Source organism: Uloborus diversus, chromosome 1 (genome assembly GCF_026930045.1).
Source record: "Uloborus diversus isolate 005 chromosome 1, Udiv.v.3.1, whole genome shotgun sequence".
Taxonomy (NCBI): Eukaryota; Metazoa; Arthropoda; class Arachnida; order Araneae; family Uloboridae; genus Uloborus; species Uloborus diversus.
In genome coordinates this window covers 53209153-53233852 of record NC_072731.1, presented here as the reverse complement: position 1 = coordinate 53233852, position 24700 = coordinate 53209153, and the positions used below count along the sequence as shown (strand labels likewise).

Genomic DNA, 24700 nt, shown 5'->3' with positions numbered 1-24700 from the left:
TTTGCTATTACTTGAAGAGATTGCAAGTATATAAATAAGCATTTGCTGCTTATGTAGACAAAAAAAAAAAATACTGTATTTGATGTTCAAAAAATTTGATTTGACAGTAGCTTACCGAGCTTTTATTTATTTATTCATGTTTACGTTGAAAATGTTTTGCATTTTTACTTATTTACCAAAAAAAAAAAAAAATCAACCATCGACAGCAATTACGAGATTTTGTTTGATGTCGTTAGGCAACGCAACTTTTCAGAGGCAACAAGGCAACCGCTAGGATCCGTGCGCTGGTATCTCTACCAGTCGACAAATTAATACGTTGACTGGCAAGCTAAGAAAAATTCACAGGCATATGGGTTTAGGCAAGACCACTGTACTTCTGACGGAGATGCTTTTGATTTACTGGCATCTTCCCAGAAGTCAAGGTTCTTTTGTCTTCGCACTACATACGCACTTGAATCTGTACGAAAACGGCGAATCTAGCAACTACGAGCAAACTCGTAATCGATTCTATTAGTTAATCTCATATGCTACGCATTACCCTGCAGTTCGACAATCAACGTGCTAAAGCGCAATCTTTCCTTTTCGTAGATTGCTTATTGATTTGTCTCAGCAATCCACGAGAAGGAACGATTGCAAATCGATTTGTCTACAAGTAGAGATACTATAGTGCAGCTCTGTTTAGTTAAGCTATGACTTTAACAATATTTACCTGCTTCGAGAGAGTTCAGTGAAAAATAAACGTGTTATGGGTAGGGCCTGATTACTAAATAGACCAATTAGGCCCTGGCCTAGGGCTCCCACGTTTTCGGGGCCCCCAAAATAATTAAACTTGCTTTAGCTAACGGCTAAAATTGTAAGATTTAACTACAGGAGACGTCAAAGAACTGTTTGGCCTTGGACCACCCAGTATCTTAATCAAGCCCAGTGCGGATTTGAGTTGGAATACTTTTGAAAAACTACGACAAAAGTAATCCAATTCAACTCAGCGCCAATTATTCTTCTTGATTTCTCAATACAGAGGTAAACACTGTCAAAGTCGGAGGACAACTTACCAGAGCCTCACTATGGCCCAGCGCCCTAGGCCTACAGGAGCTCTGCAGGATTATTCTGCGTCTCGAAGATGGATGCGACGTAGGATGGAGAGGGGGGATTTGTGCTCATCGCGCTCTGGGAATCTTCTAGTTCTCTCTTCGCTTCGAGCCGAGCAAGGTGAGGAAAGAGACCCTGGTGGTCCTCCGGGGCTCGCTTGTGGCTCTCCGGGAGCCGTTCCCCAATTGTCAGATGTTCGGGTCCGAGGAGCTTTGCAGGCCCTTCGGAGCAAGGCCCCCGTCCCCATAGTCCTCGCCACCCCCTTCACCGCCCCGGCTGTAGGGCGACATCAAGCGGGAGCGGTCGGAAGCCGAGCCGAAGTCCAGGTTGTACTGAAACACATAACACATCATCACTCTCCGACACTAGCCCCAAACAAAGGAGACATTGTGTGGGTAAAACATCTCCGGCATAAGGCATACACATTATGATCCAAAAACAGTATCGTGAAACACACTGCTGATAATCCAAAATGCAACAACAAGAAGCACAAGACACAGCAAAGCCAGGCCTATCACTTAGGGGCGGCCAAGAGGGAACAACCCCTCCCCCGGCGTTGAGAAATTAATTTACTTACATATAAGTGGGCTTGGTTTTGGTTACCTGCATTGCGCATACACCCTTTGAACCTCCCCCCTCCTTGGGAAAACGTTGAAATGGCGTAACGGGACAGTCGACAAGTTCCGACGGTATAAATGAAAGCAGGCTGCAAAACCTCAGAGATATAAATCATTTGCATATCCCAAGGTTGCGTAAGCTACATAGCAACATTAACGCGGATCAAATAATATCTTCATGGTGTTGCATTTTGGCTGGTCGACAGTGTACCATTATGGTTATTAGGTCTAACGGAAAGTTCTATCCGAAAACTTCCTTTTAAGTTTGAATGTATACGCAGCTGTTCTTTTGAACTGTATATGACTGTGCCTTTTCATTACTGAGTCTATACACACATGTGGTTTCCGAAATTAACTACAATAAAGGCAGTTCATGGCATTACTAAGTACATACTGAAAAGCATAGGTACCAATAAAAGTCTCTCAAGGTGCTGTGTGTTGCATGAATTCTAGTAGGGCAGAGATGTTACAGAAGCGCGTTGAAATATGTTGGAAGTTAAGGCAGAAATGCCTTTTTGGATAAAATGTGTGGAAGAAGCTTTTGTTTGACGATAATGTTGAGAAGACCATAATACCCCAAGACCGTTTTTTGACAACAACAAAGGAAAACATATCGTACCGCAAATATTGTTAAATGTATTGAAATCTGTAATTCCCTCTTCAAATGATCATGTTTCCTCTTCAAACGGGCAGAACTTTCCGGCAGATCTAATCTATCTTTAGGACATTAATTTCTCTAAAATGCACAGATGAAGCTTATTTGCCTCGTCACTCCTTTTTCGAACATACTGCTGTTTTATGAAAAACTAGAGAGCTTAGTGAAGTAACTTAAGCATTTGTATTTGATTAGAATTATTCCGACGGCGAAAATTATTTTCGAATTCCGCTTCATATTACGTCAGATTATTGCACCTTGGTTCAACACAAATTCAATGTTCAATGACACAAGTTGATAGGGCGTCAACTATTGTTGCTTTAATTCTTTGAGGTACAAGCTTATCTCAAGCTCCATCTAATTAGCGAAGAGTTAAAAGAGACAAGTCTTGTAAAATTTGAATGATATATTATTCAATATTTTCAAGATATATGTTGGAAGTCACTTTGACGAAAACGTTTTCACTGGGAAAATAAGTTATAACATGAGTTCATACATGATGTTGCGATCTACCATAGTTAAAAAATAAATAAAATTACCTCAAGTAAAGTTAAATTCTTTTGAAACGGAGAAAAACTGCTCATTGTAACATGCTTCATCGTATTCAAAAATATCACTTTCATTATTCATGCTGGTTGTGAGCATAAAATAAAATTTAAATGCAATTAATAATTGATCAATTTGAAATTTTAATTCTGGTTTCAAGATGTTGGTTTGTTAAAGCTTATTTAGCTGGGAAATCTTTTACTGGTCGAGAAAATATTTCCTTAGGTAAGTAAACTTTTAAATACTACATCATCGTTGTTGATCAAACTTTATTAAAATGTTCTGTTACGCAAAACGTTGAGTTGACAGAAGTCATGGGATAGTAAAATGCAAATATGCAGATGGTATTAGTGTCGCGTGCAAATGTACAAATAGGCAGTGAATTGATAGAGCTTTGATGTATACTATAGTGATTCAAGTGAAAAGTTTTCTAACCTTGATTGTGGCAGCACGACAGGAATTAATAGACTTAGAACACAGAATGATAGCGGGAGAATGAATATAGACGCGTGGTTTAATCAATATCGGGACTCGTTGGAGATTTTAAAATTCTGAGTTCCTCAGTGTCATAAGAGAATCAAAAATACTTGATTTCAGGCATTACCTCAGAGAATGGCTATGGTAATAGCTGACCGTCTTCTGCTAATAACAGAGACCAGTGAAGTGTGTGTAAAATTGTCTGCGTTGACAGACAAGCAACATTGAGTGAAATATCCATCGGAATCAATGTGGGACGTATGACTGACGCGATCGCTTAAACAGTGCGACAAAATCTGATTTTAATGGGCTATGGCAGCACAGAATCTACTCGAGGGTCTCCACAACCAGCACGACATCGCTTGTTGCGCTTCTCCTGACACATAGCTTTATCGATTATACTGTGAAAGACAGGAAAAATGTAGCTTGATAAGAAGAGTCACGATTTCAGTGATTAGAGTTGATGATAGGAATCGAGCATCCGGTAGAGCCTGGGAAGCTATGAATCAAAATTTAACGCGGCACTCACTGCGTAAACGGGTGTTGGCTCCGTAATTGTGAGTATGGCACCACTGGATGGCGTTGACGCTTAACGGTCCTTGACAAATTACGACTTTTCTGTGCTAAACCGATGCAACTATGATCCGCTCATGTATCGACCAATCAATGTCAACATTTCAAAGTTTGTTTATTTTTGATTGGGACGTCGCCCATTTTGACCGCAAGAGGCACTGAACGGAATCCCTGCATCCACCAATCAATGGCAGCGTAATGGAAACAGGGATTCCCTGTAGCGCCCTCTTTGTTGCCACGAGTTTCGGCGATTGTCACGGCCTATAAGCGTAAGCGAAATTTAGTGGGGCCCTGACGTGTGGATTGATTTTACACGGTTCGAACTGAGTCCACTAATCGCACAGTACTGATCATTGACTGAAACAGTTTCTACTAACAATTTTAAGACCAATTTTAGCCAATCATGGATTTCATTTATCCAAAAAAAAAAAAAAAAAAAAAGGAATTTTTATGGGTAGCAATTTGCTATGTCGCTGGGTCACAACCGTTTTTAATTGGTTTGAAGAACATTCTGGACAGCTCCAGTGAATGTTTCGGTCGCCTAGAGTGCCCGACATAACTTCCACATTTCTTAGACATAATCGGGAAGTCAGTTCTTTCATAAATATTTGCAACGGCAACGCATTCGCAATTATAGACGTCTGTTTCGGTAGCATGGCTCAATATTTTTGTTCGGGGCTTCTGACGACCCATCGAGTTTATGCCACCTTTAATTGTTGCACCTCGTACTTGTAAAAGAGGTCAGATACAATATCAGGAGGTATCCCATGACTTCAGTCATCTCAGTGTGAATGTTTCAATATTTTCAATTACCGAAATGGGCAGCTAAAATGACAATCTTAACTATGCTCTGGAACACGGCACAATACATGGTGTAAGGAAGGAGTTGATGCCTTACTTTATGTGCATTAGGTCTTAAATGATGCCCACCCTGCTGAAAACATTGTATGGGAGCCTTATGTTAACGGCGTTGCGTGCGGCCGGCAACCAATATATTCACAATATATTGGTTGCCGGCCAATATATATACACAATAATAAGCATTGTGAGAGAGGGGGAAAAGCGCGTTGCGAAATGCCATCAAAATATGCAAACTTAAAGGTCAGTCCTCGTAATTTTAGAGAATATTTAAAGAACAATTCTGAATAACGTTAGTTAGTTTGTTATCAAAGCATTCAAATCTAGTACGGAAATGTCCTTACCTTAATGGCGCAATCTAAACATGTGGTTACTACTTTGGAAATGGCATTCATTAGATTCTTCGTTTCTTTTATCACGTTGTCCACCTGTAAATATTAAAACATTGTCTCATGAGTGTCAAAATTAAATGAGTTAAACACCTTAATCACCGTTTCTCAAAACATTTTAACGATAATCTCTCTTAAAGAAGTGAAATGGTTATCGCCTATATTTCACGTGGGTACTAATTGAGCCAATTTGACACAAAAAATGTTCCAAAAATCGGAATATACTCTGTTATGCGGAATCAAAATCACAAACTAAAACGGTTCGGTGCATTGAAAATTTATTACAATAAGCGGGATATTCTTTTAACCGATAGTTCCGTAAGCGATCTCAACTTTATTTAAAGGGGGTAGAAGATTAGAATGGTGTACTTCACTTAGAGCAAGTTTGTGGCGAGTATTTATGGAAATAATTTAGGAGTGAAGGTATATAACTTGCAAGGAGATAATAAAAGCAACGTAAGAGCCTCAAAACATGGTTCTAGTTCTATCAAATAAAGTTGTCCTTGATATTATTGGAAGATGACAGGTATTATGCTCTGAACGGTTTTGGATAACGGTTTTAGGCATAGCAATTTTCGAACATCTCTGCTATTGGGTGCCCTCGCTATGTTTAATATGAAGCGTATAAATTAGCAATTAATCATATTCATGACATACGAGCTTATTTGATGATTTTTGTTATTTACTCAATATTAGCCCTACTTATAAACACGTTGAGATACAAACAATCCTGTTTAATGTTTTTGTTGTTAAAAAATGTGCTGTGTACATTCTATGAAAGTGTGTACAAGTGTTTTTGGCAGCTCTTTTCTAATAGCGCCAAGAGCATCATTGACCTACGTGTAAACCACTTCGAACAGTATGAGAACGACTGTATTAGAAAAACCTAAAAGAGCTGACTATTTTAGTGAGTTGAAGTTCTTGAAAATTTAGAAACAGAACAAAAAAATAAGTACTAAAAATTTATTCCGTACGTTATTCATAGTTTACACAGCTTGTAGTTATGCTTGTCATTGATGACTAAATTAAATACTTTGGTATTTGGCAACTGTCCAATTGACTGGTTAGTAAGATTAAAAATTTATCAAATCTCTCAAGCCGTCTCTAAATTTCTATAGGATTTTAGAGATGCGTCCCGTAGATACCTGTCGAAATCTCCCGTAGTTTAGGAAGAAGTAGACATTTGGCTGTTACGTTTTTAAATATATTCATGCAATTAATGGTGTTTTCAAGTCAAACTATATTTTCACATCATGATACTAATATAAAAGTAAATATTTCTGGGAGGGGGGAGGTCCAATTTAATTATGATATAAATTAATCCACGACGTAGTTCTTTTCGGTGTGCATTTTTCGGCGGAACAACAACCAATGAGATGCAGTGGCGTAGTATATACATATAAGAGAAGGAAAGAAATAAAGAAAGAAAGAAAGAGAAAAAAAAGGGAGAGAGATGTCCAAGCTACAAAAAAGTGTAATTTCTATTTTTCTCTGTGGTTACGAAGATGGAACGTATTAACTATGTATTCAACACAATAAAAACAACTTACTTTGGTAAACGTTGCAGCTTTGCCCACTGTTGTGTTTTTAACTGTGAACTGAAGCTGTTGAACAAAAGTTGGTACTCGGTCTAAATTTTCGAGCATTTCTTTTTTATTCGTACCACCCGGGACCTGTAATTTCAATTTTATTCAAAATTAAAGACAATAATGATATTGAAATTTAAGAGTGAACAAGTTATCAACGAAAAAAAAATTAGTGCGAAACATGAGCGCGCTTTTGAGCAACGTAATGCTTCTTCATACTAGAGGTGGGCAATGTCGTACTTTTTAATGATCCGTTCTTTAGAAGATCGTTCATTCTTTTGATCCTTTCCTTCAACTCGTTTATTTGAATGACTTCGTTCATTTAAAAAAAGTTGTAGGTGATCTCTTTGCACGAAATACTCATGTATACTCGAAATGTTTCATTTAGATCAGTAATATTATTGCTAGGAAAAATAACTGAAAAAATCTAAACGTAAGAAAATATGCCTTGAAAAATCAATCAAAAAATATTATATTTGGGGTCAGATGTAGAATATTCAGATAATCAGAATTAAGTTACTTCTTCGTTGGGGGTGGGAGCAGCATACCCTAAAAGGAGCCTCACAGGTTTCGGAACGCGTCGCGAGTCAGCAAGTAAACCAGGCTAAAGCTTTTCTTGATGTTTCACGAAGCAAATGTTGAAGTAAATGCAGAAGTAATGTTATTTAAAGCAATTCAGAATACAATTTGAAAAAAGACAAGATGACATTAATTTTTAAAGATTAACAGAGACAACCAATTTACTGTGTTCAAAAACTAGTTTCAAAACAAAGTTTTTTTTTTTTTAACTAAACAGTTGCTTTTTAAATAAAAACTGGCGTAAGTTGTCGAATATGACCTTTTTTGACGCCAAAACAAATGTCTATCATCCATGACATCTACCCCCCAAAAGAAAGAGGTGCGTTCCTTGAAATATTTTTTCTCATATATCATATATAATATTGAAATATATATCATATACAATGTATGAGCAAAACTATTAAAACACTTTCAAATTTTTAAGGATTTTTCTAGAAATAGGCGACTAATTGCTTTGTAATTTTTGTCACATGAAAGGTATGCTTCAGCTGTCATTTTCCAATAAAAGTTATATCACCCTTGCGTTTCGGGGATCAGTAACAAATTGAGGAAAACAAAAAGGTTTTTTGACCATTATTTATCGTAACTGCCGAGAATAAGCGGTAAATTTCAGAAACTAGTTAACTTACCATGTACATTTATTTTGCATACTTTCGAGAAAGTATCACTGTTATTCACGAAAATATATGCATTACTTTCAAAATAACGAATTTTCGCAAGTTAGCAACATTTGCTTTCAATCGTTCAGTGTGATTCATGATGAAAACAGATTATTTGCCAACGATCCCTCACGATGCGTCTCCTATCCAACAATTATTAAAATTCGGTTCATTATAATCGCTGATAACTTTCTGAATTTTAAAGATATTCAACTGGAATTTTATCACGAGTTGAGGAATCTAGTTGGGTTTTAGATTATGGAAGTTGAATTGCTATCTTTCGCGCATGCACAGTGAAAAATTAATTGCTTTAAATGCCCATATTTTATCAAATTTACAATATTTCAATTTCAAATTTTAGTGTTATACTTCTCTTGCATGCTATCAAGTTTCTAAAAGTTTAGTAAGCTTTGATAGAAAACTTTGCATGTTATGAGCCAAAAACCGTCAGATAAAATTCGTAGTTAAAAAAAAAAAGATGCTTATATCTTCCTGAATAGAAGTGATAATTTCTCGAAAGTATGGAAAATATTTGTACATAGTAAGCTAGCTAATTTCTGAATTTTACAGCTTATTCTGAGCTATTTACGATGAATGATAATCAAAAAACATTTTTGTTTTCCTCAATTTGTTACTGATCTCCGAAACGCAAGGGTGCTTTAACTTTTATTGGAAAATGGCAGCTGGAGCATACCTTTCTTGTGACAAGTTACAAAGCAATTAGACTCTTATTTTTTGAGAAATCAGTAAAAATGTGAATTTTTGAAAGTGTCCTAATACTTTTGGTCATAATAGTGTAGTATTATCAATAGGCCGTGTATAGAGCGATAAAAGTAACAACAAATATATCGGTAGCTCAGCCGGAGTACCGGATGACTTTATATATATATATATATATATATATATATATATATATATATATATATATATATATATATATATATATATATATATATACTCACCTAACAATTAGGGAGCTTCAAAATTATTCCAAAGTACCGATGAGAACAAAATAAAAGGTACAGTTTTTTAAATCGGGAAAAAATAGACACTAATAATCCTTATTAAAAATCTCTGGATATTGAATGTTAAATAAGCGATTTGAAAGTCGCCAATAAAGTTAAAAATAAAGAAAAGTCAGAGGAGCGTGAGAAGGACTTGAATGGGTGCGTGGGACTGGAAGTAGAAAGTCCAAACATTTTATTAGTATCCCAAATAAGTTACACAAAACATTACTGATGGATACATTGGTAATACTGCAACGGTTTAAGAAAAATGATGAATAAAGCAGAAAGTAAAAAGTTTTGAAATAAATATATTGTACTGCACCAAAAAAAAAAGGAAATTTGAGATTGATTGGTAGTTAAAAATTTACAGATGAATGTACTTTTTTTAAAAAATGCGGTTTTATCACAAGTGCATCAGTACATTGTTCCAAACTGCTCACTGTTCAAAAGAACGGTCGCTCATTTTTTACGTGAACGAACGGATCCGTTCATTTTAAAGATTCGTTCTTTTTGAGCCGTTCGTTCATGAACGACGCATCCCTACTTCATACACACTAAAAGACTCCAAACAATTTGCTGTCGTACTTTTTGCTATGGTTTCAAATTCAGGCTCCTGTATCCTGTACCATTACACGGTAAAGTGGAACCAAAAAATTATGCGGGTTTATGGATGCAACTTTTTTTTATAGTATTCGGATTTTTTGGTTAAAAAGTTTAATTCGTTAATTGAGTGAAAACCATAACAGTTAATTTTGTATCAATTTCATATGAGTTAAAATTTAAGTTTTCAGCAACAATATCAATTTTTTCTGAAGGATTCCTTATTGAAATATTAGTCTTCAACGACATAAAGAAAATAAAATAACATTCGCCCACTACCAACGTTTCGAAAAATTATTAAGGAGTTACAGTGATGTAATTGTATTATTGTGTTAAAGCTATAAATCAGAAATAAAAAAAATAATAATAGCAATAACTTGGAGTAGCAAAGCACATATCTTTGAACAATATTTCATTCATGATGATTAGCAGCTCTATCTATTTGACCTTCAGTTACAGGTTCATTTAAAAGCTATCTAAGGTGAGTACGGCAAATAAGACCCAATAGATTAGTAAGGCAAAACCCCATTTTTCTATGTAGGATAGCAAAAATTCGCTAGATCGTGATTTTATCGTCACCAGAAAGCATAACGGATAATAAAGCGCTATCGACAAGCCTTTCATTATATTGTTTATGTTGTATGTTAGGGCGTTTTTGTTACGTCGATTTCAACTTAGTTGTTAGAAAAAAAATCATTAATTCTAGCCGTTAGTGATCTAGAATCGAAAGTAGAAACAGAAATAATATGCTGTTTGATTCATCATACTTTTCAAAGATGTTATAAATGTTCAGTGGCACGAATAAATAGAACAAGGTAGCGAACAAAATTTCGTACGAATTTCTGTTAATATACTGAACAATTAGATTTTGTTAATGTAAAATCTTGAGGAAAAGTAATTTTATTCACGGTAAATATGCCAAGTGAGTCGACGTAAGGTTCATGGTACACTATCTTGCTCATTTATGATTCAATCGGCTCCAATCTTTGTAAAGTCTCCAAAAGAATCATAAAAAATAAGATAAATGATCATTTCAACTGAAAGTTTAAATCATGCTTGTAAGTAGTTTTACAAAACAAATGGCATCCTTAATAAGGTCAACTAAGGTTAAGGTAAACGCCAAAAAGTTATACATATATATATATATATATATATATATATATATATATATATATATATATATATATATATATATATATATATATATATATATATATATATATATTTATTAAAAAAAATTGAAAATTTTCATATTGTTAATGTAAAAAAAAAACTAAATCACATTTGACAAAGTAAAAAGCCTATAAAAAATTACACATATTCTTCAATAAAAAGGAGAAAGATCAATGTCACAATCAGGGCACTGATAAGTCGTTATTTTCTGTTTTGCAGTCATTCCTGTTGACAGCTCATGCACATACAGGTCAACCCTGAATGCCATGTACAAACTTGGAGGAGAGGTAGAAAACACGGTAACAAGCAAGAACCATTTTGGAGCATACGATCGCAAATGTAATGCTGACGCGCTACATGCAAGACACCGAAAGATGCGAAACAGCTAGCAAGTAATGTATATTCCAAAACAAATAAGATTTTTCATTAAGTTTTAGTTTTTTTAGAAGAGCTTTTGGTAATACGTGAGGCTGCAGCTGTAATACAGGACAACTCACCGATCCATCGTTGCGACGTGTGTATTAGACCTACTACTAGCAGCAACTTTTAAATATTTCTCAGAATTTAAAATATTGTGCAACACCGTCATAGTGTGATAAATTTCTGAGCTGTTTAGTCCGTGTCTTGTTTTGTGTGCACGTAAAACGTCAGCATTGCGTTTGCAACTATGATTCTTCATCCCTAAGTGTTATCGTGTTCTCTATCTCCCCTCCAAGTTTGTACACGGCATACAGGGACACCCTGTATGTGTTGCTTATGCAGCATGGCAGTGCCACTCGCAGTGTGGTCGGTAGAGTCGAAAACTCCAGCGCAGCCTGTCCCGGGTTCGAATTCGGACAATGGATGTTTCTTTCCAATGACAAATGATCTGGTTTTCTGAGCAGGAGTGTCAAAGTGAGGGTCGGTTTCCCACATGGGTTGACATCGCTGGCAGCATTAGAGTAATGAACGAATTGATAATTGGAACAGGATCATATTCTCCCCCCCGATCCTTCAGTGTTTTAATAAGAAAACAGGGGTCCTAGTAATGCCAATCACAGCCTCTTTGGGCTACAATCTACTTTTCTATTGCTATTAAATCGCAGGGAAAAATGACGGTACACAGTTTCTTTTTTGAATTCGACAACGACATAATTAGGCTTTTTAGAATAATTATAACTTTTTTACAGTAGTAAACAGCAGTGGATCACGAAGAAACGAAATTTACTGTAAAATCATGAAAATAAAAATGATCATTTAAGCTTTCTGATAGTGATAAAATCACGATCTAGCAAATTTTTGCTATCCTACATAGAAAATGCGTTGGGGGGGGAGGGAACTTCCCTTTATTGGTTTACATGACCTTATAAAAGCCTAGTTACCAAGTTCTCATTTCGCAAACATAAGAAAGTAAAATCTAAACAAAAAATATGTTTTTACGAAGTATTAAGTCGACAAATATCACTTTTGAATTGCTAATGCATGACCAACGAATCTGTTAAATATGTTGGTCAGTGCTATTCTTAAAAAATATATCAACAATCATTTCATTTTATACTAACAATTAAAATGTTTCACTAAACGCTATTAACTATTAATATATATTTCATTAATTTGAAATAGAGTTGACAACAATTATATATATATATATATATATATATATATATATATATATATATATATATATATATATATATATATATATATATATATATATATATATATATATATATATATACATTAAAAACAGAAACAGGTAAAGAAATATCTGTAGTAGTGTTCTTCTTCAAAGAAGAGGAAAAACTTTATTGTATTATCAGAAAATACGAAATACTGTGTATGCAAAATGGATTCATACCTGATATGAAAAATGTCTGACTACTTTGTAAAACCTATTCGCTTCTTCAGCGAAGAACTCCGCTTGAGTAAATAAATCCTGAAACGAAAGTTGAAAATCGTTATGTTGAATAATTTATGAGTAACTCCAAATGGAGCTGCTTTAGAGAAACCTAACAAGAGAGCCCCATGCGGTTTTATTCTCTTATTTATTTTTTTTTAAAGAGGAGAGGCTTTGCTGCCAGTTCCATTCAGGTATTTCCGACATAGATATACGTCATTACTTGCGGGTTAAGGTACATCTTATAAATTCAGAAAGAGATGAACTACCACGGAACCGAATCATAAAATGTTTACATCTGCGCAGTAAATGAATGTAGAAATAACCAGTGCTGCGGAGTCGGAGTCGGACTGATTTTAGAGTAAAGGGATCGGAGTCAGAAGTTGGAAGTTTAAAGTACCGAGAGTCAGATCGCGGAGTCTGTCAGTTCCCTCAAATTCCACAACTCGGCTAGTGCTTGCGGAGTCAGAGTCGGACTGATCTTTGGGTAAAGGAGTTGGAGTCGAAGGTTGTAAAATTTGCATAGTTGGAGTCGGAGCCGGCCATCTCTCTCCGACTCAGCAAAAATACGATGTGATTAGAGACGAGACGTTCATAAGCGAACGGGCCTATTCTAATTCAAGACTGACTTCTTGAAATGATCAGATCAGTGAGATCTTCTAAAAAGCGAACGGAACTTCTTTTCAACATTTCTCTCATTTTTATTTTTATTATTTTTATAGACTTTAAGCTATACAATATAACTAGAGCTGCGGAATTGGAGGAAAAATGACTGACTCCGACTCCGAGAATTTTAGAGCTTTCGGCTCAGACTCCTTCACCCCAAAATTAGTACGACTCCGACTCTTTCACCCAAAAATAAATCCGACTCTGACTCCGCAAGCATTGGCAGAGTTGCGGACTTTGAGAGAAAATGACAAACTCCGACTCCGAACCTTGAAATTTTAAGCCTTCGACTCCAGATTCCAATTCCTTTATCTTAAAATCAGTTCGACTCCGACTCCGAACCCCTGAATGTAAGCATAAGTAAATGCATTGTTAGTTTTCTTTTCTATTTTATCATTAAGCATTTGGTATCACTTGCTCCTCAGCTTTTTACTGCCATCTTAGGTACCACCGGTAAGTTAATGAACTAAGTTTTTTTTTATTTTAAAACCAATATACAGGGTGTTTCAAAATGAATAGCGGGGTTTTAACATGTTATAATATTTATTACACCAAACTTACAGCCACAAGTGATATATCAAATGAAAGAGAAACTTAAACAGTTTTGTTTGTTGGCATCAGTGCGCATGCGCGTGGAATGTTTCTGTTGCAATCTGCTAGAAAGCGCTTGTAGCAAAGATGGCGACTAAAGAACAGAAAGTGTTTTGTGTTTTATCTTTCAGCAAGATAATGCGCCGCCTCACTGGCATAATGAGGTACGCGATTGGCTTAACCTAACTGTACCCGACCGCTGGATTGGCAGTAAGGGGCCTAATGACAGGGCTTGTTTCCCCATGGCCTCCACGGTCACCCGACCTAACGCCGTGTGATTTCTATCTTTGGTGGTTTATTAAGAACCGTGTGTATGCGCCTCCACTGCCAGCCGACCTTTCCGAATTAAGGAACAGGATTGAAACAGCTGTTGCAGCAATTACTAATGAGACACTCATCAAAGTTTGGGAAGAACTCGGATATCGTCTTGACGTGTGCCGAGTGACGAATGGTGCTCACATTGAACACTTGTAGGCTATTATGTAAAACTGTTTGAGTTTCTCTTTCATTTGATATATCACTTGTGGCTGTAAGTTTGGTGTAATAAATATTATAACATGTTAAAACCCCGCTATTCATTTTGAAACACCCTGTATATTTAATATTTTTTAAAATGATTTTTAAATTTTTAAGCAGCTTTTTTGATTGACCGAAGTCGATTAAGTAGGCAAATTCAATGTACAGATTTAAAAAAAAAAGAAGAAAAAAAAAAAAAAACAGGCTGTGTCGTAAAGAAACGCAAGAGAAGTGAAACGTTTCGTATTGCAGGGAAACATTTTACTTATTCATCAATCAATTTCAATAGCATAGATTGTGTTTTTTCGTTCTTAAGATGAGAAATTATTGTTTTCGTACACCTTGTAATATTGCCACGCAGCGCTCTCTGACTGACAATCACAGCGGTTCAATCGGCCAGATCGCTATTCTTCGAACCCACAGAACCCCGGATCGAGGGTCGATCACAACATTTCAGGCATACAAAAAATCTCAACAAAATTGCATATTTTAAGGAAGAAAATAAATTATAACCAACGGGAACACTAAAGTACACTCGAAATGTGCTGGTTATACACACGTGTTTCAGCGGGTGCTCTGTTGATAACCAGTGATGTTCCCATCAGTTTTTCTGAGGGTATACTCCCAGTAATCCACTACGCACAATTTGTGTATGTGATCAGACACATAGTATGTCATAATATGAAAATTTATGAAGCTTGAGGGAGACGCTGTATGTCTAAAAAATGTTTGAGAGTGTGTGGCGTATATGTGGCCCCCTATGGGAACACCACTGTTGATAATCAACAGCTGTACCGGAACCACCAAGGCAAAGCGCGCGCTCCTTTCGTCGCGGACGTTCTTTTTACTCGGGTTCGGAACACAGTTGTGTGAATCACGCTAAGCGATCGAATAAGAATTATGAACATTCTATTTTGACTTCCAAAATACCAATTCAATATTTCAATCACTTTTATTCACTTTATTATTCATTCTGGTCATAATAGAGAGATGGCATTTTAGAAAGGAATTCGGATTGATACAAGTAAACATTAAACTAGCTATTCATGTAAAACTGAAAACTGTTTGATGTTATATAGCACTATATTCTGTAAATTGATAACAGTATATAACTTGCAATATGCTGTTTGCCCACCAGAATTTTAAAGCTTGAAAAATTAGAAATTATTTTAAGAAGGCCAATTACACGTTGATAACACCAATTTTCGACCAAAGAGTTGCGTTTTTTTTTTTTTCTAAATTCGTGTTTCTTACATTTTTAATTTTGTTACTTTTTTCCTCTATGTGATGTACAAGAAGGTACATAGATTACAAAGCTTAGGATACGGCTCACGCAGTCTTATAGTTTTAGATCACAGACGCTAATAAAAACATCATCTTTCTTAACATTTGAAAGTAAAGTTCTCTACGTTTAACCACTTTAATGTGTGTGAGAAAATGTCTAAAAAGCTATTCATTTAAGAAGTATTGCTTCTAACTATCGTACATGAGTACATGAAACCACTATTTTAAGTAATTAAAAAAGTGATTATTTAATAGACGTAAAAGGAAGCAGTGTGGAGTTCACACCAGAGTTTTACTTTTAAGAGCCCTGCAAAATTTCGACACATTCATTTATGTTCTCACCTTGTACTTCAACCAAATAGAGTAAAATTTGGATTCACGTAGCACATACTGCAGTAAGTATCCTAACATTCTAATCTTAGTTTTGCCCGAACACAAGAAGGTGATTTAAGCTTTTCCATTTTATGTCAATAAACTACAGTCGTCAATCTTTCTTCTCAATCTTGTTTACTGTCTTTTTGCTTTGATGTCTGTTGTTCATCGTCTCGTGGAAACTTAAGTGTTATATAGGGGCAACTTAGAAGCCATTAGAACTCTAAGCTGAATATAGAAATAGTTGATTTTAGGTAGTTGCTTAAATTTTCTTCACATATAGTCATACCCACTTGTTAGAATATCGGTTTAAGGAGTATCGCGCTTAATGTAATACATTTTCAATGCAACAAATAGTTCTATTGTGTTTCCGTGTGCCATTTTGATCCCCGATAATGGAACTTACAGCATATTAGAACACACTTTCGTAGGAAACTGGCTATTCCGTTAAGCGGGCTCGACTGTACGGGGCCTCAATTACCTGCGTCGTCTTGAGTTCTCCTTCTCCCCTCGTAAACTGGTACATGGAGAAGGCCATCTGGGACATGGTCTTCGCCCTCCGGACGATGTCGTTGTCCGCCGTCGGCCATTTGTCTGTCTCTGCATCCATCTCTGACGTCAGCTGCTTCATTTCGAGACCCAGTTTCGCTATGTTGGACTGCTCCTGGAAATTCAGAATCAAGCGTATTCTCTTAATGTTGAGTGACTGCTTTTGCACAGAAATTAACCGTATGTATAAATGCTGAGCTAAATTCACTTCTTTTCCAGATTAATTTGTTATTAATGCAAGTCTTTAGACTGAAAAATATACTGCGGAGGGCAGGTAAAGGGTAGTAACTGCAAATTTTTCATTTTGCGTTTTTGTCATTTACTGTAAGTTGGTTTTATTTTACAAGCTTGCCTGCTTGCTTAGTTTCCATTGCAAAAAAAAAAAAAAAAAAACGTTTGATTTTAACATTTCCCAAATGTTAGAATTGTATCCTAAATGCGTTCCTTCATAAACTCGAAAACTCATTTATGCAGATACTGCCGTTTACCTGCCCACGGAAGTACAAGAGGTTTAATTTTACAGTTTGGTACTTTTTCGTTTCGTTGCTTTTCGTTCCAACATCCAACCCTACGACCGACCAACTTGTGTATTTTTTGAAAATGCTTCTCACTCTCATGCTCTTATATTACTTCTGGGTAGGCAGGACAAGATGGAGTATCCCTCCGGAAAGCCAAGAGACCTACAGCGTAAAGTTGAATATGAACCATTATGAAATAATTGGAGGAAGTGCCATACCAATAAATAACACTCATACTTAAAGTTAGGCCAGGACTCGAACCAGAGCGAATAAAATAGAAGGTTTGTGAGCTCTACTACACATATACCCACAAATTTTAAACAGTCACTCCTAAATCTAGTACAGAGTAGCATGTCGGCATCTGGCGTTTCAGCTGATCCCATACATGCTCTATAGGGGACCAGTCGGGAGAGCGGGCTGGCAACGGAAGAGTCTCCAAATGACGTAAGAAGTCTTGAGAATTCTAGGTATATGCGGTCGAGCATTATCTTGCTAGGAAATTGTCAACGGGAGGAGAGACGGTCCTACATGCGATTTGCAGAATGTCATTAACATGACGCTGGTCCGCTAAGGTCCCACGTATCACAACTAGAATGAACCGGCTATCATAATGACCCGCAGACCATTATGCCCTCTGTGCGAGGAGTGTGTCGTGGGATAGAATGGGTGGAATGGTTCATTTTCCAGAGCGCCTCCACACCCGTGCGCAGTTATCATTTGACCCCCAAACGAACCAGGATACATCACTGAACACCACTTTTTGCCAGTCAGTGGCATCCCAAATTGCTCTGGCTGCGCACCATTGTAGACGGAGGCAGTGGCGTAGCCATGGGGGGATAGGGGGGTCAGAACCCCCCCATGAGCCCCAAAACAATATATATATATATATATATATATATATATAATATAAGTGTAGAAACTTGAGGGCATGGCTTTACATAACTTCAGAAAAAATTAACCCCCCCCCCGAGGATTTTTTCTCGCTACGCCACTGAACGGAGGTGCCTATGTTTTGGGGAGAGTACACGAAAAGGGAGCTTGGACTGAAGATTCACTTCCGGCTAGACGTCTAGAAATGCTTAGGGGGACAACTGCTACCCCTACGTCTGTTCGTGTGGTGGAACGAGTCAGTGTGGGATCCACGAGCGCTTGCCGCACGATCCTTCGACTCTCTCTCCTTGTCGTCTTCGTTGTAACTCCAGACATGGTTTTTCATATGTGGGTACCCTCTCGTGTCCAATGCCTCCAACAGTTTCTAACGGAACACTCTGAACGATCCACCTGGGCAGCAACACGGCTCGTCGACCAGTTTACAATTTTCAATGTTCCAGAGTCTATAATTGTAAAAATAATCAAAGTTACTTTGTTTACACTGTAACAATTTATAAAAAATCATCTGCTCTGTGTTCATACTTGCTATTTCAGCTGAGAAAATACCTTGGAATGTGGTTCATTACAGTGAGAAATGAACTGTACATGAAATGGAATGAAAATATCGAAAAGCTCGGTAATCTGGTTCGATCTGGCTAACAATTTGTGCAGTTGCTGAAACTGTTATTGAGCCAAAGAATGCGTAAAGAAAATTTTATATAACAATTTGAACATAAAAAAGTGTGCCCGAAAGTGGTACTTATAATTCTCACAATCGAATAAATAGAAGCTCGTAAAAATGTGTATACTAACACTTCAGATGCCCTTACAATTTCCCCGAACTTCTTGGAAAGAGTCATAACATGTGACAAATGTTGGTTTTTCACTTATGATCCTGAAACAAAGCGTCAATCCATGCATTGGAAGGGTCCAACCTCACCGAAAGCTAAAGAAGCTCGAATGCGCAAATCGAAATTCAAAGCGATGATGATCGTTTTTTTTTTCGATATTCATGGGATTGTGTACCTTCACTGGGTTCCTGAAGGTCAAACTATTAATGAACATTACTACCGTGAGGTGTTTGCTCAACTCCGTGAACAAATAAGAAAAAAAAATGAACCGAATTGTGGAAGAACAAGTCGTGGGTTCTCCATCAAGCGAATGCGCCGGCACATTCCACATTGTCTGTCAAGACGTTTTTGCCAAATACAACATTCCAGTTTAAGACCATCCGCCTTATTCGCCTGACCTGGCACCATATGACTTTTATGTGTTCCCCAAGGTCAAATCTGCGTTAAAAGGAACAAGATTTCAGTCTCTATTGAAGCCGTGAAAGAAAATACGGCACGTATCATGCAGGGCTCACAGAACAAGACTTCCAGCACTGTTTTGAACAATGAAAAATTCGCATGGAGCTTTGTAAGGACACAGGAGGGGTGTATATTGAAGATGATAAAAACTAAATATGTATAAATTTAAAATAATATATTTTACAGCAATCGTCCTGTTATTTAATAGCCACACTTCGTATGTATTGGAACTTTTTCTCAATTTTTCAGTAGAAAGATTTTTTTCTTGAAATATATCCTTTTTAAATTCGTTCCGGAGCAAGAAAATGATATCCTAAAGTAACGAAATATTACTTTTAACCTTAAAACGTCATTTGGCACCTTATTCAAGTTTCTCCAGATAAAAATCAAACTTTTTTTTTTAACCACAGGACAGTTGCTGTCAGGGTGGTATGCTAACCCCTAACACGTGAAATGAGCCCCGGAGACATAGCACCAGCACAGATGCCCTCCGTTTTGATACGGAACTTGCTGTTTATACTTCCAATCAGTAGAGGAACAAAGCGGAGAAATTAAACAACCTATTCATTACTATTCATATTCATCTGTTAGCTGTTTGTTTTACTAAGCTCCTATTTTTCTCTTGCTACAATCATTATTTTATGTGTAACACGTCATTTTGTCAGTTGCATTATAAATCTTTCGTAAACTCTCAGAACTCTTCTTTCAACGAACAGCATTTCCGGGTTTAACGAGCCCCTTTTAGAACGCTTTCCCACTTAAATTACCCTGACAGAGCCATCTGTCGGTACATTTTGGTACTATGTTTTTCCTTTTGCGAAACAAAATCCGATGGCCTTACAACTATTCTCGTGAAATATCAAATCATTCGGACAAATAGTTTTCAAGTTAGAGCGTTTTAAAATTAAAACTTAAGAATTATTATCACGCTAAAAAAGATTGCCTGCGTAACTACGGAAACTCAACTGCAATTTCGTCAACGGTACAGCATTATTTTTCTTCTACATCTTCTCAGGGACTAATGGTTAGCAATGCCTATCTTTTAATGATTATCTGCGAAAGCTATTACTCGTCAACGAATCAGAAAACGCTTTTACAACGCATAATTGAAACGAAAAAGCAAAATGAGTTAGTTACATCAGGTAAACAAGTTCGAATAACGACGCCTTCGCTGATGAGCATCATTATCACTGATAAAATGATGATGTAGGCTATTAACATTACAACTGATTTAGATTGTCCTCCATTGTATTAAGCGCTGCAATTGTCATTACACAAATTTATCAATGCGATTCATCTATCTCATTGGCATTGTTATTTCTGCCTAAGGATCAACTTTTCCTCAAAATCTATTTTTTTTCTTATGCATTTTATAGAAATGATGAGTTTTCTGTCTCGTATTTAGATTGTTGAGATTCAAAGACTTCTAATTTAACTGTCTTATCTGCTAATTTTCAAACGCAATTTGCTTTTGGTTTTTATAATGTGTTACATTTGAAATTGTGAGGTTTAAAGTACCTTTCCAAGACGGATGCTTTCTTGATAAAGTCTTGTAGTCGAGCTATTTTCTTTTTCAAATATTTTTTTATCATTAGAAAATATATGAATCGCAATTAGCTGAAAGACAGTCACTATCTACATTTTAAGAAAACGATAAAAACTAGTAGAAATAAAAATGAAGTGGTTTAAGGGTTTTGTTTCTTATCAACTTACAAGACTCATTCATCAAATAAATACCAGAGTTCGTGAAAAAACTTTATCGTTGATGATTTTTTTTTTCAGTTGCTTAAACCTTGCTGACTTACGCCCTTTTAATAGAATCGACATTTTGGGAACCTTAAGACTAAGTACGTGATACTATTGAAAGATAAATTTATAGACAAAGCTTAAAAACAGTTTTTCTATATTGACACGAGATTTTAAGTAAAAATAAAAGTTTCAAATTAATACATATTGCCATTTATTCTCAGACTTCATCATTTTATCTTTATTTCTATTGCTATGCAGTGGACTATTAATGCTTAGAACTGTAGAAAATCATGATTGAGGAAATTGTTTCACATTTCTTAATATTTTGAATTTCTGTTTCATTCACTGGCTCTTTATAATCTTCATTTGCACAATGTTCAGGAAGAGACGAAAGTCTTGTCTCTTGTTTCATTAGAAAGATATTGTCCATGAAACCTTTGATTGAAGAAAAAGCTTTAATGTAACTCAATCATTGGACTATTCTTTAAAATGGGCGTATTTGCTAATACTAAAGTAATACCTCTTTTTCTATATTCTTTTTAGTATCTTTGGAAGCAAGAGGGTTTTATTTGAAAGCTGCAGTCATCTTTTTGTGTGCCACAAGTGATAACATGTTAAAATAGCATTATTCCACGTCTGTGATGTTTTAAACGATTTACGGGTCATATATGTGCTTCGAGGGATCTCTCTCTCTCTTTCTCTCTCTCCAAACTCACCATATGATATTTGATGTTCCCATTTCCAACGTTAGAGAATATACACTGGTGTAAGACATTAAGAGAATTTTCAGATATGGTCAATTATCTCCAGAACTAATGTGCCGATTTTAATAAGATTTAGTATGTACATACATTGAAACAATGCAAAACAAATAACCGTCCAAGATTTAAAATACACAAGCATGATCATAAATAACACTCCTTAGAGTTAGATGGTATGAAACAGCGGTTGCAAAATTGAACAACAAAATGGGTTACTGGGGTTATGGCCCCCTCTAACAAACCTATAGACCTTGCAGTGTGACTCCATACTTGAAATGAAGCAGCTTATGGGATCCTGAGGCAATTGTTTCCACTCGTTCAACAACGCTGTTCTCAGACTATGGATGGTCCCTGGTGAGGTGTTTGCGAGTTGCTATTGCTCTCTCGAGAGCGTCCCAGACATGCTCTATAGGATTGGAGTCTAGAGATCTGCTTGGCTAAACCCTCCAGTGAATATCTTCCCCTTCGAGAAATTCGTCGACCAGAAGAGCTCTATGTGGCGTTGCGTTAACATCCATTAAAATTACCCCAGGAATAGCAGTGCTTCTCAAGAGGTGAGCATAGGGCTCCAAGACCACATCTCTATTCCTCGCAACTGTCAAAGAGTCTCTCTCAAAGACATGGAGGGGTGTGCGGCCACCCAACATGATGCCTGTTCAGACCGTCAAACCACTACCGTCATAATGGTCGATTTCGCGCATATTGGAGGGTAGGTAGTGGGTTCCTGCTTCTATCCAATGAACGTAAGTCAATAATAATCGGTTAAGCTGAACCGGGAGTCATTACCTGCCCTCCAATGACCACGAAATCGACCATTATGGTTTGACGGTCTGGACAGGCATCATGTTGGATGGCTGCACGCCCATTCCATGTCTTTGAGCGAGTCTCTGTTACAATTGTGAGGTATAGGGATGTAATCTTGGAGCTCTAAGCCCACCTCTTGAGGGGCGCTGTGTTAGCCCTGAGTTACTTTTAATGGATGTTTACACAAGACCACATAGAGTTCTTCTGGTCGACGAATTTCCTGAACGGAAGGATATTCACAGGATAGATTGGCCAAGCAGATCTCTAGACTCCAATCCTATACAGCATGTCTGGGACGCTACCCCTCCGGGGACCCTCCCCAGCCTGAGTATAGCGTTGTTGAACGAGTGGAAAAAATTGCCTCAGGATCCCATAAACTGCTTCATTTCAAGTAAGGAGTCACACTGCGAGGCCTATTTGTCTGTTACAGGGGATTATATCCCCTACTAACCCATTTTTTTTTGTTTAATTTTGCAACCGCTGTTTTATACCATTCGACTATAACGAGCGGTTTTTATGACCATGCGTGTGTATTTTAAACTTTAGATGGCTATTTGGTTTGTATTGTTTTAATGTATGTACATATCAAATTTCATTGAAATCAGTCCAGTGGTTCTGAAAATAATTGACCAAATCTGAAACTTCTCTTAATTTCTTACACCAGTGTAGTTGAAATTCAAAACTACTTCTGAAGTCGAGAATAACAAATCAAAACCAGAAACAGAGTCAACGTTTCAAAACAATTGCCTACATTTAAAAGCGTCGTTCGACGTCTGAGTACGGCGCTAAATGCAATGGAATGAACTGATAAGAAAAATAGTAGAGATTTTTCAATATACTATGAAAGATTAAATAAATAGTAAATGCATAACAAGTAATTAATTAGAAAGCAAAAGCAATCAGTATGTAAAACAAGAAATGGAACATTTTATTTTTTTATCATTTTTTGGGGGAACATAAAGACAAAAAAAATGAAAGATTGAAAAGATCCATAAAGAGTCGAAGAGCGATTCCCTACTCCAGACTAATCAGTATTTTCGAAAAATGCAGTATGCATATAAATGCAAATTAATTTTAAAAACCTGATGCCGAAAATAAAATACATTCTTTTTCAATTACGAACGTACTTTTTATTTTGACTTTCATTTATTCAAATTAAAAACAAATTGCCCCGGTCAGTTCGAAATGGCGTTTTTGTAGAACTTCCATACTTAAAGGTATTAAATTTATCACACATTCGGCAGCTCCCTTTCCAAAAGATAAAACAAATACTGCCTTGAGGCTGGATAGCATACAAAGAAACGCGAACCTTTAAATGTTTTCCCCAAGCGATAACCATTTCCAGAGTGCACAGAAATATTCTTAAATTGTCACGTAACCATGTCGATTAAAATGTCGTTGCCAGTTAAAGGATATAAAAGTCGGTACCTTGTGCGGAAAATGAAACAACTCGATGCAATGTAAATGAACCATAAAAGTTATTCCTTCCCCAATATCGTCTATCCTAATCACACTTAGGCGATTAATTTATTTAAATTGGTGCTCAAGGTATCGATCTCCGCTCTTTGCTTTTGTTTCGAAGAAATCTTTTCATTCGGACGGCACCGTGAAAACGATTCTTTCAACTACAAGAAGCAATTCATGTGCAAATATTAAGAGTTCGAAATAAAAAGAACATTTTGAATTGCCAATGGAAGAACTTAAATATCCAAAACAGCCATCACAAGATTTAAAGAATGTACAGCATTGAATTTAAGAATAGTTTAAAACCAAGATGTTAATTGGAAAACTGTGGCAAATGAGAGATTCATGAAAGAGTATCATTGATATATGTATAGGTATATCGTCAATTATTGCAGTAAAGCTTCTGCTGCGTTAATGTTGCAAAGTGTGTGTGTGGGGGGGGGGGAATGTGGGGGAAAGCGAAATGGCGAAATATTTAATCTGCATTTAGTGCCACCTATCTGGTAATATTTTAACTATGTAGTAGCACATGTAGTACATTCCAGCCAGGAAAAAAAAGTCC

At 36.5% G+C, this 24700-nt stretch overlaps 1 protein-coding gene across 1 annotated transcript in view; it reads right to left on the bottom strand.

Moving 5' to 3' along the window:
* Positions 1-1277: 1277 nt before the first annotated feature.
* The window catches only part of LOC129221145 (alpha-catulin-like), a 139219-nt gene continuing 115796 nt past the window's right edge, over positions 1278-24700 (bottom strand). The window contains exons 12-16 of the mRNA XM_054855629.1: positions 16595-16777; positions 12646-12723; positions 6755-6877; positions 5160-5243; positions 1278-1421 (exon numbers count right to left, since the gene is read on the bottom strand). Of these exons, the coding sequence (XP_054711604.1) occupies positions 1278-1421; positions 5160-5243; positions 6755-6877; positions 12646-12723; positions 16595-16777 (612 nt within the window). The remainder of the gene's footprint in view (positions 1422-5159; positions 5244-6754; positions 6878-12645; positions 12724-16594; positions 16778-24700) is intronic.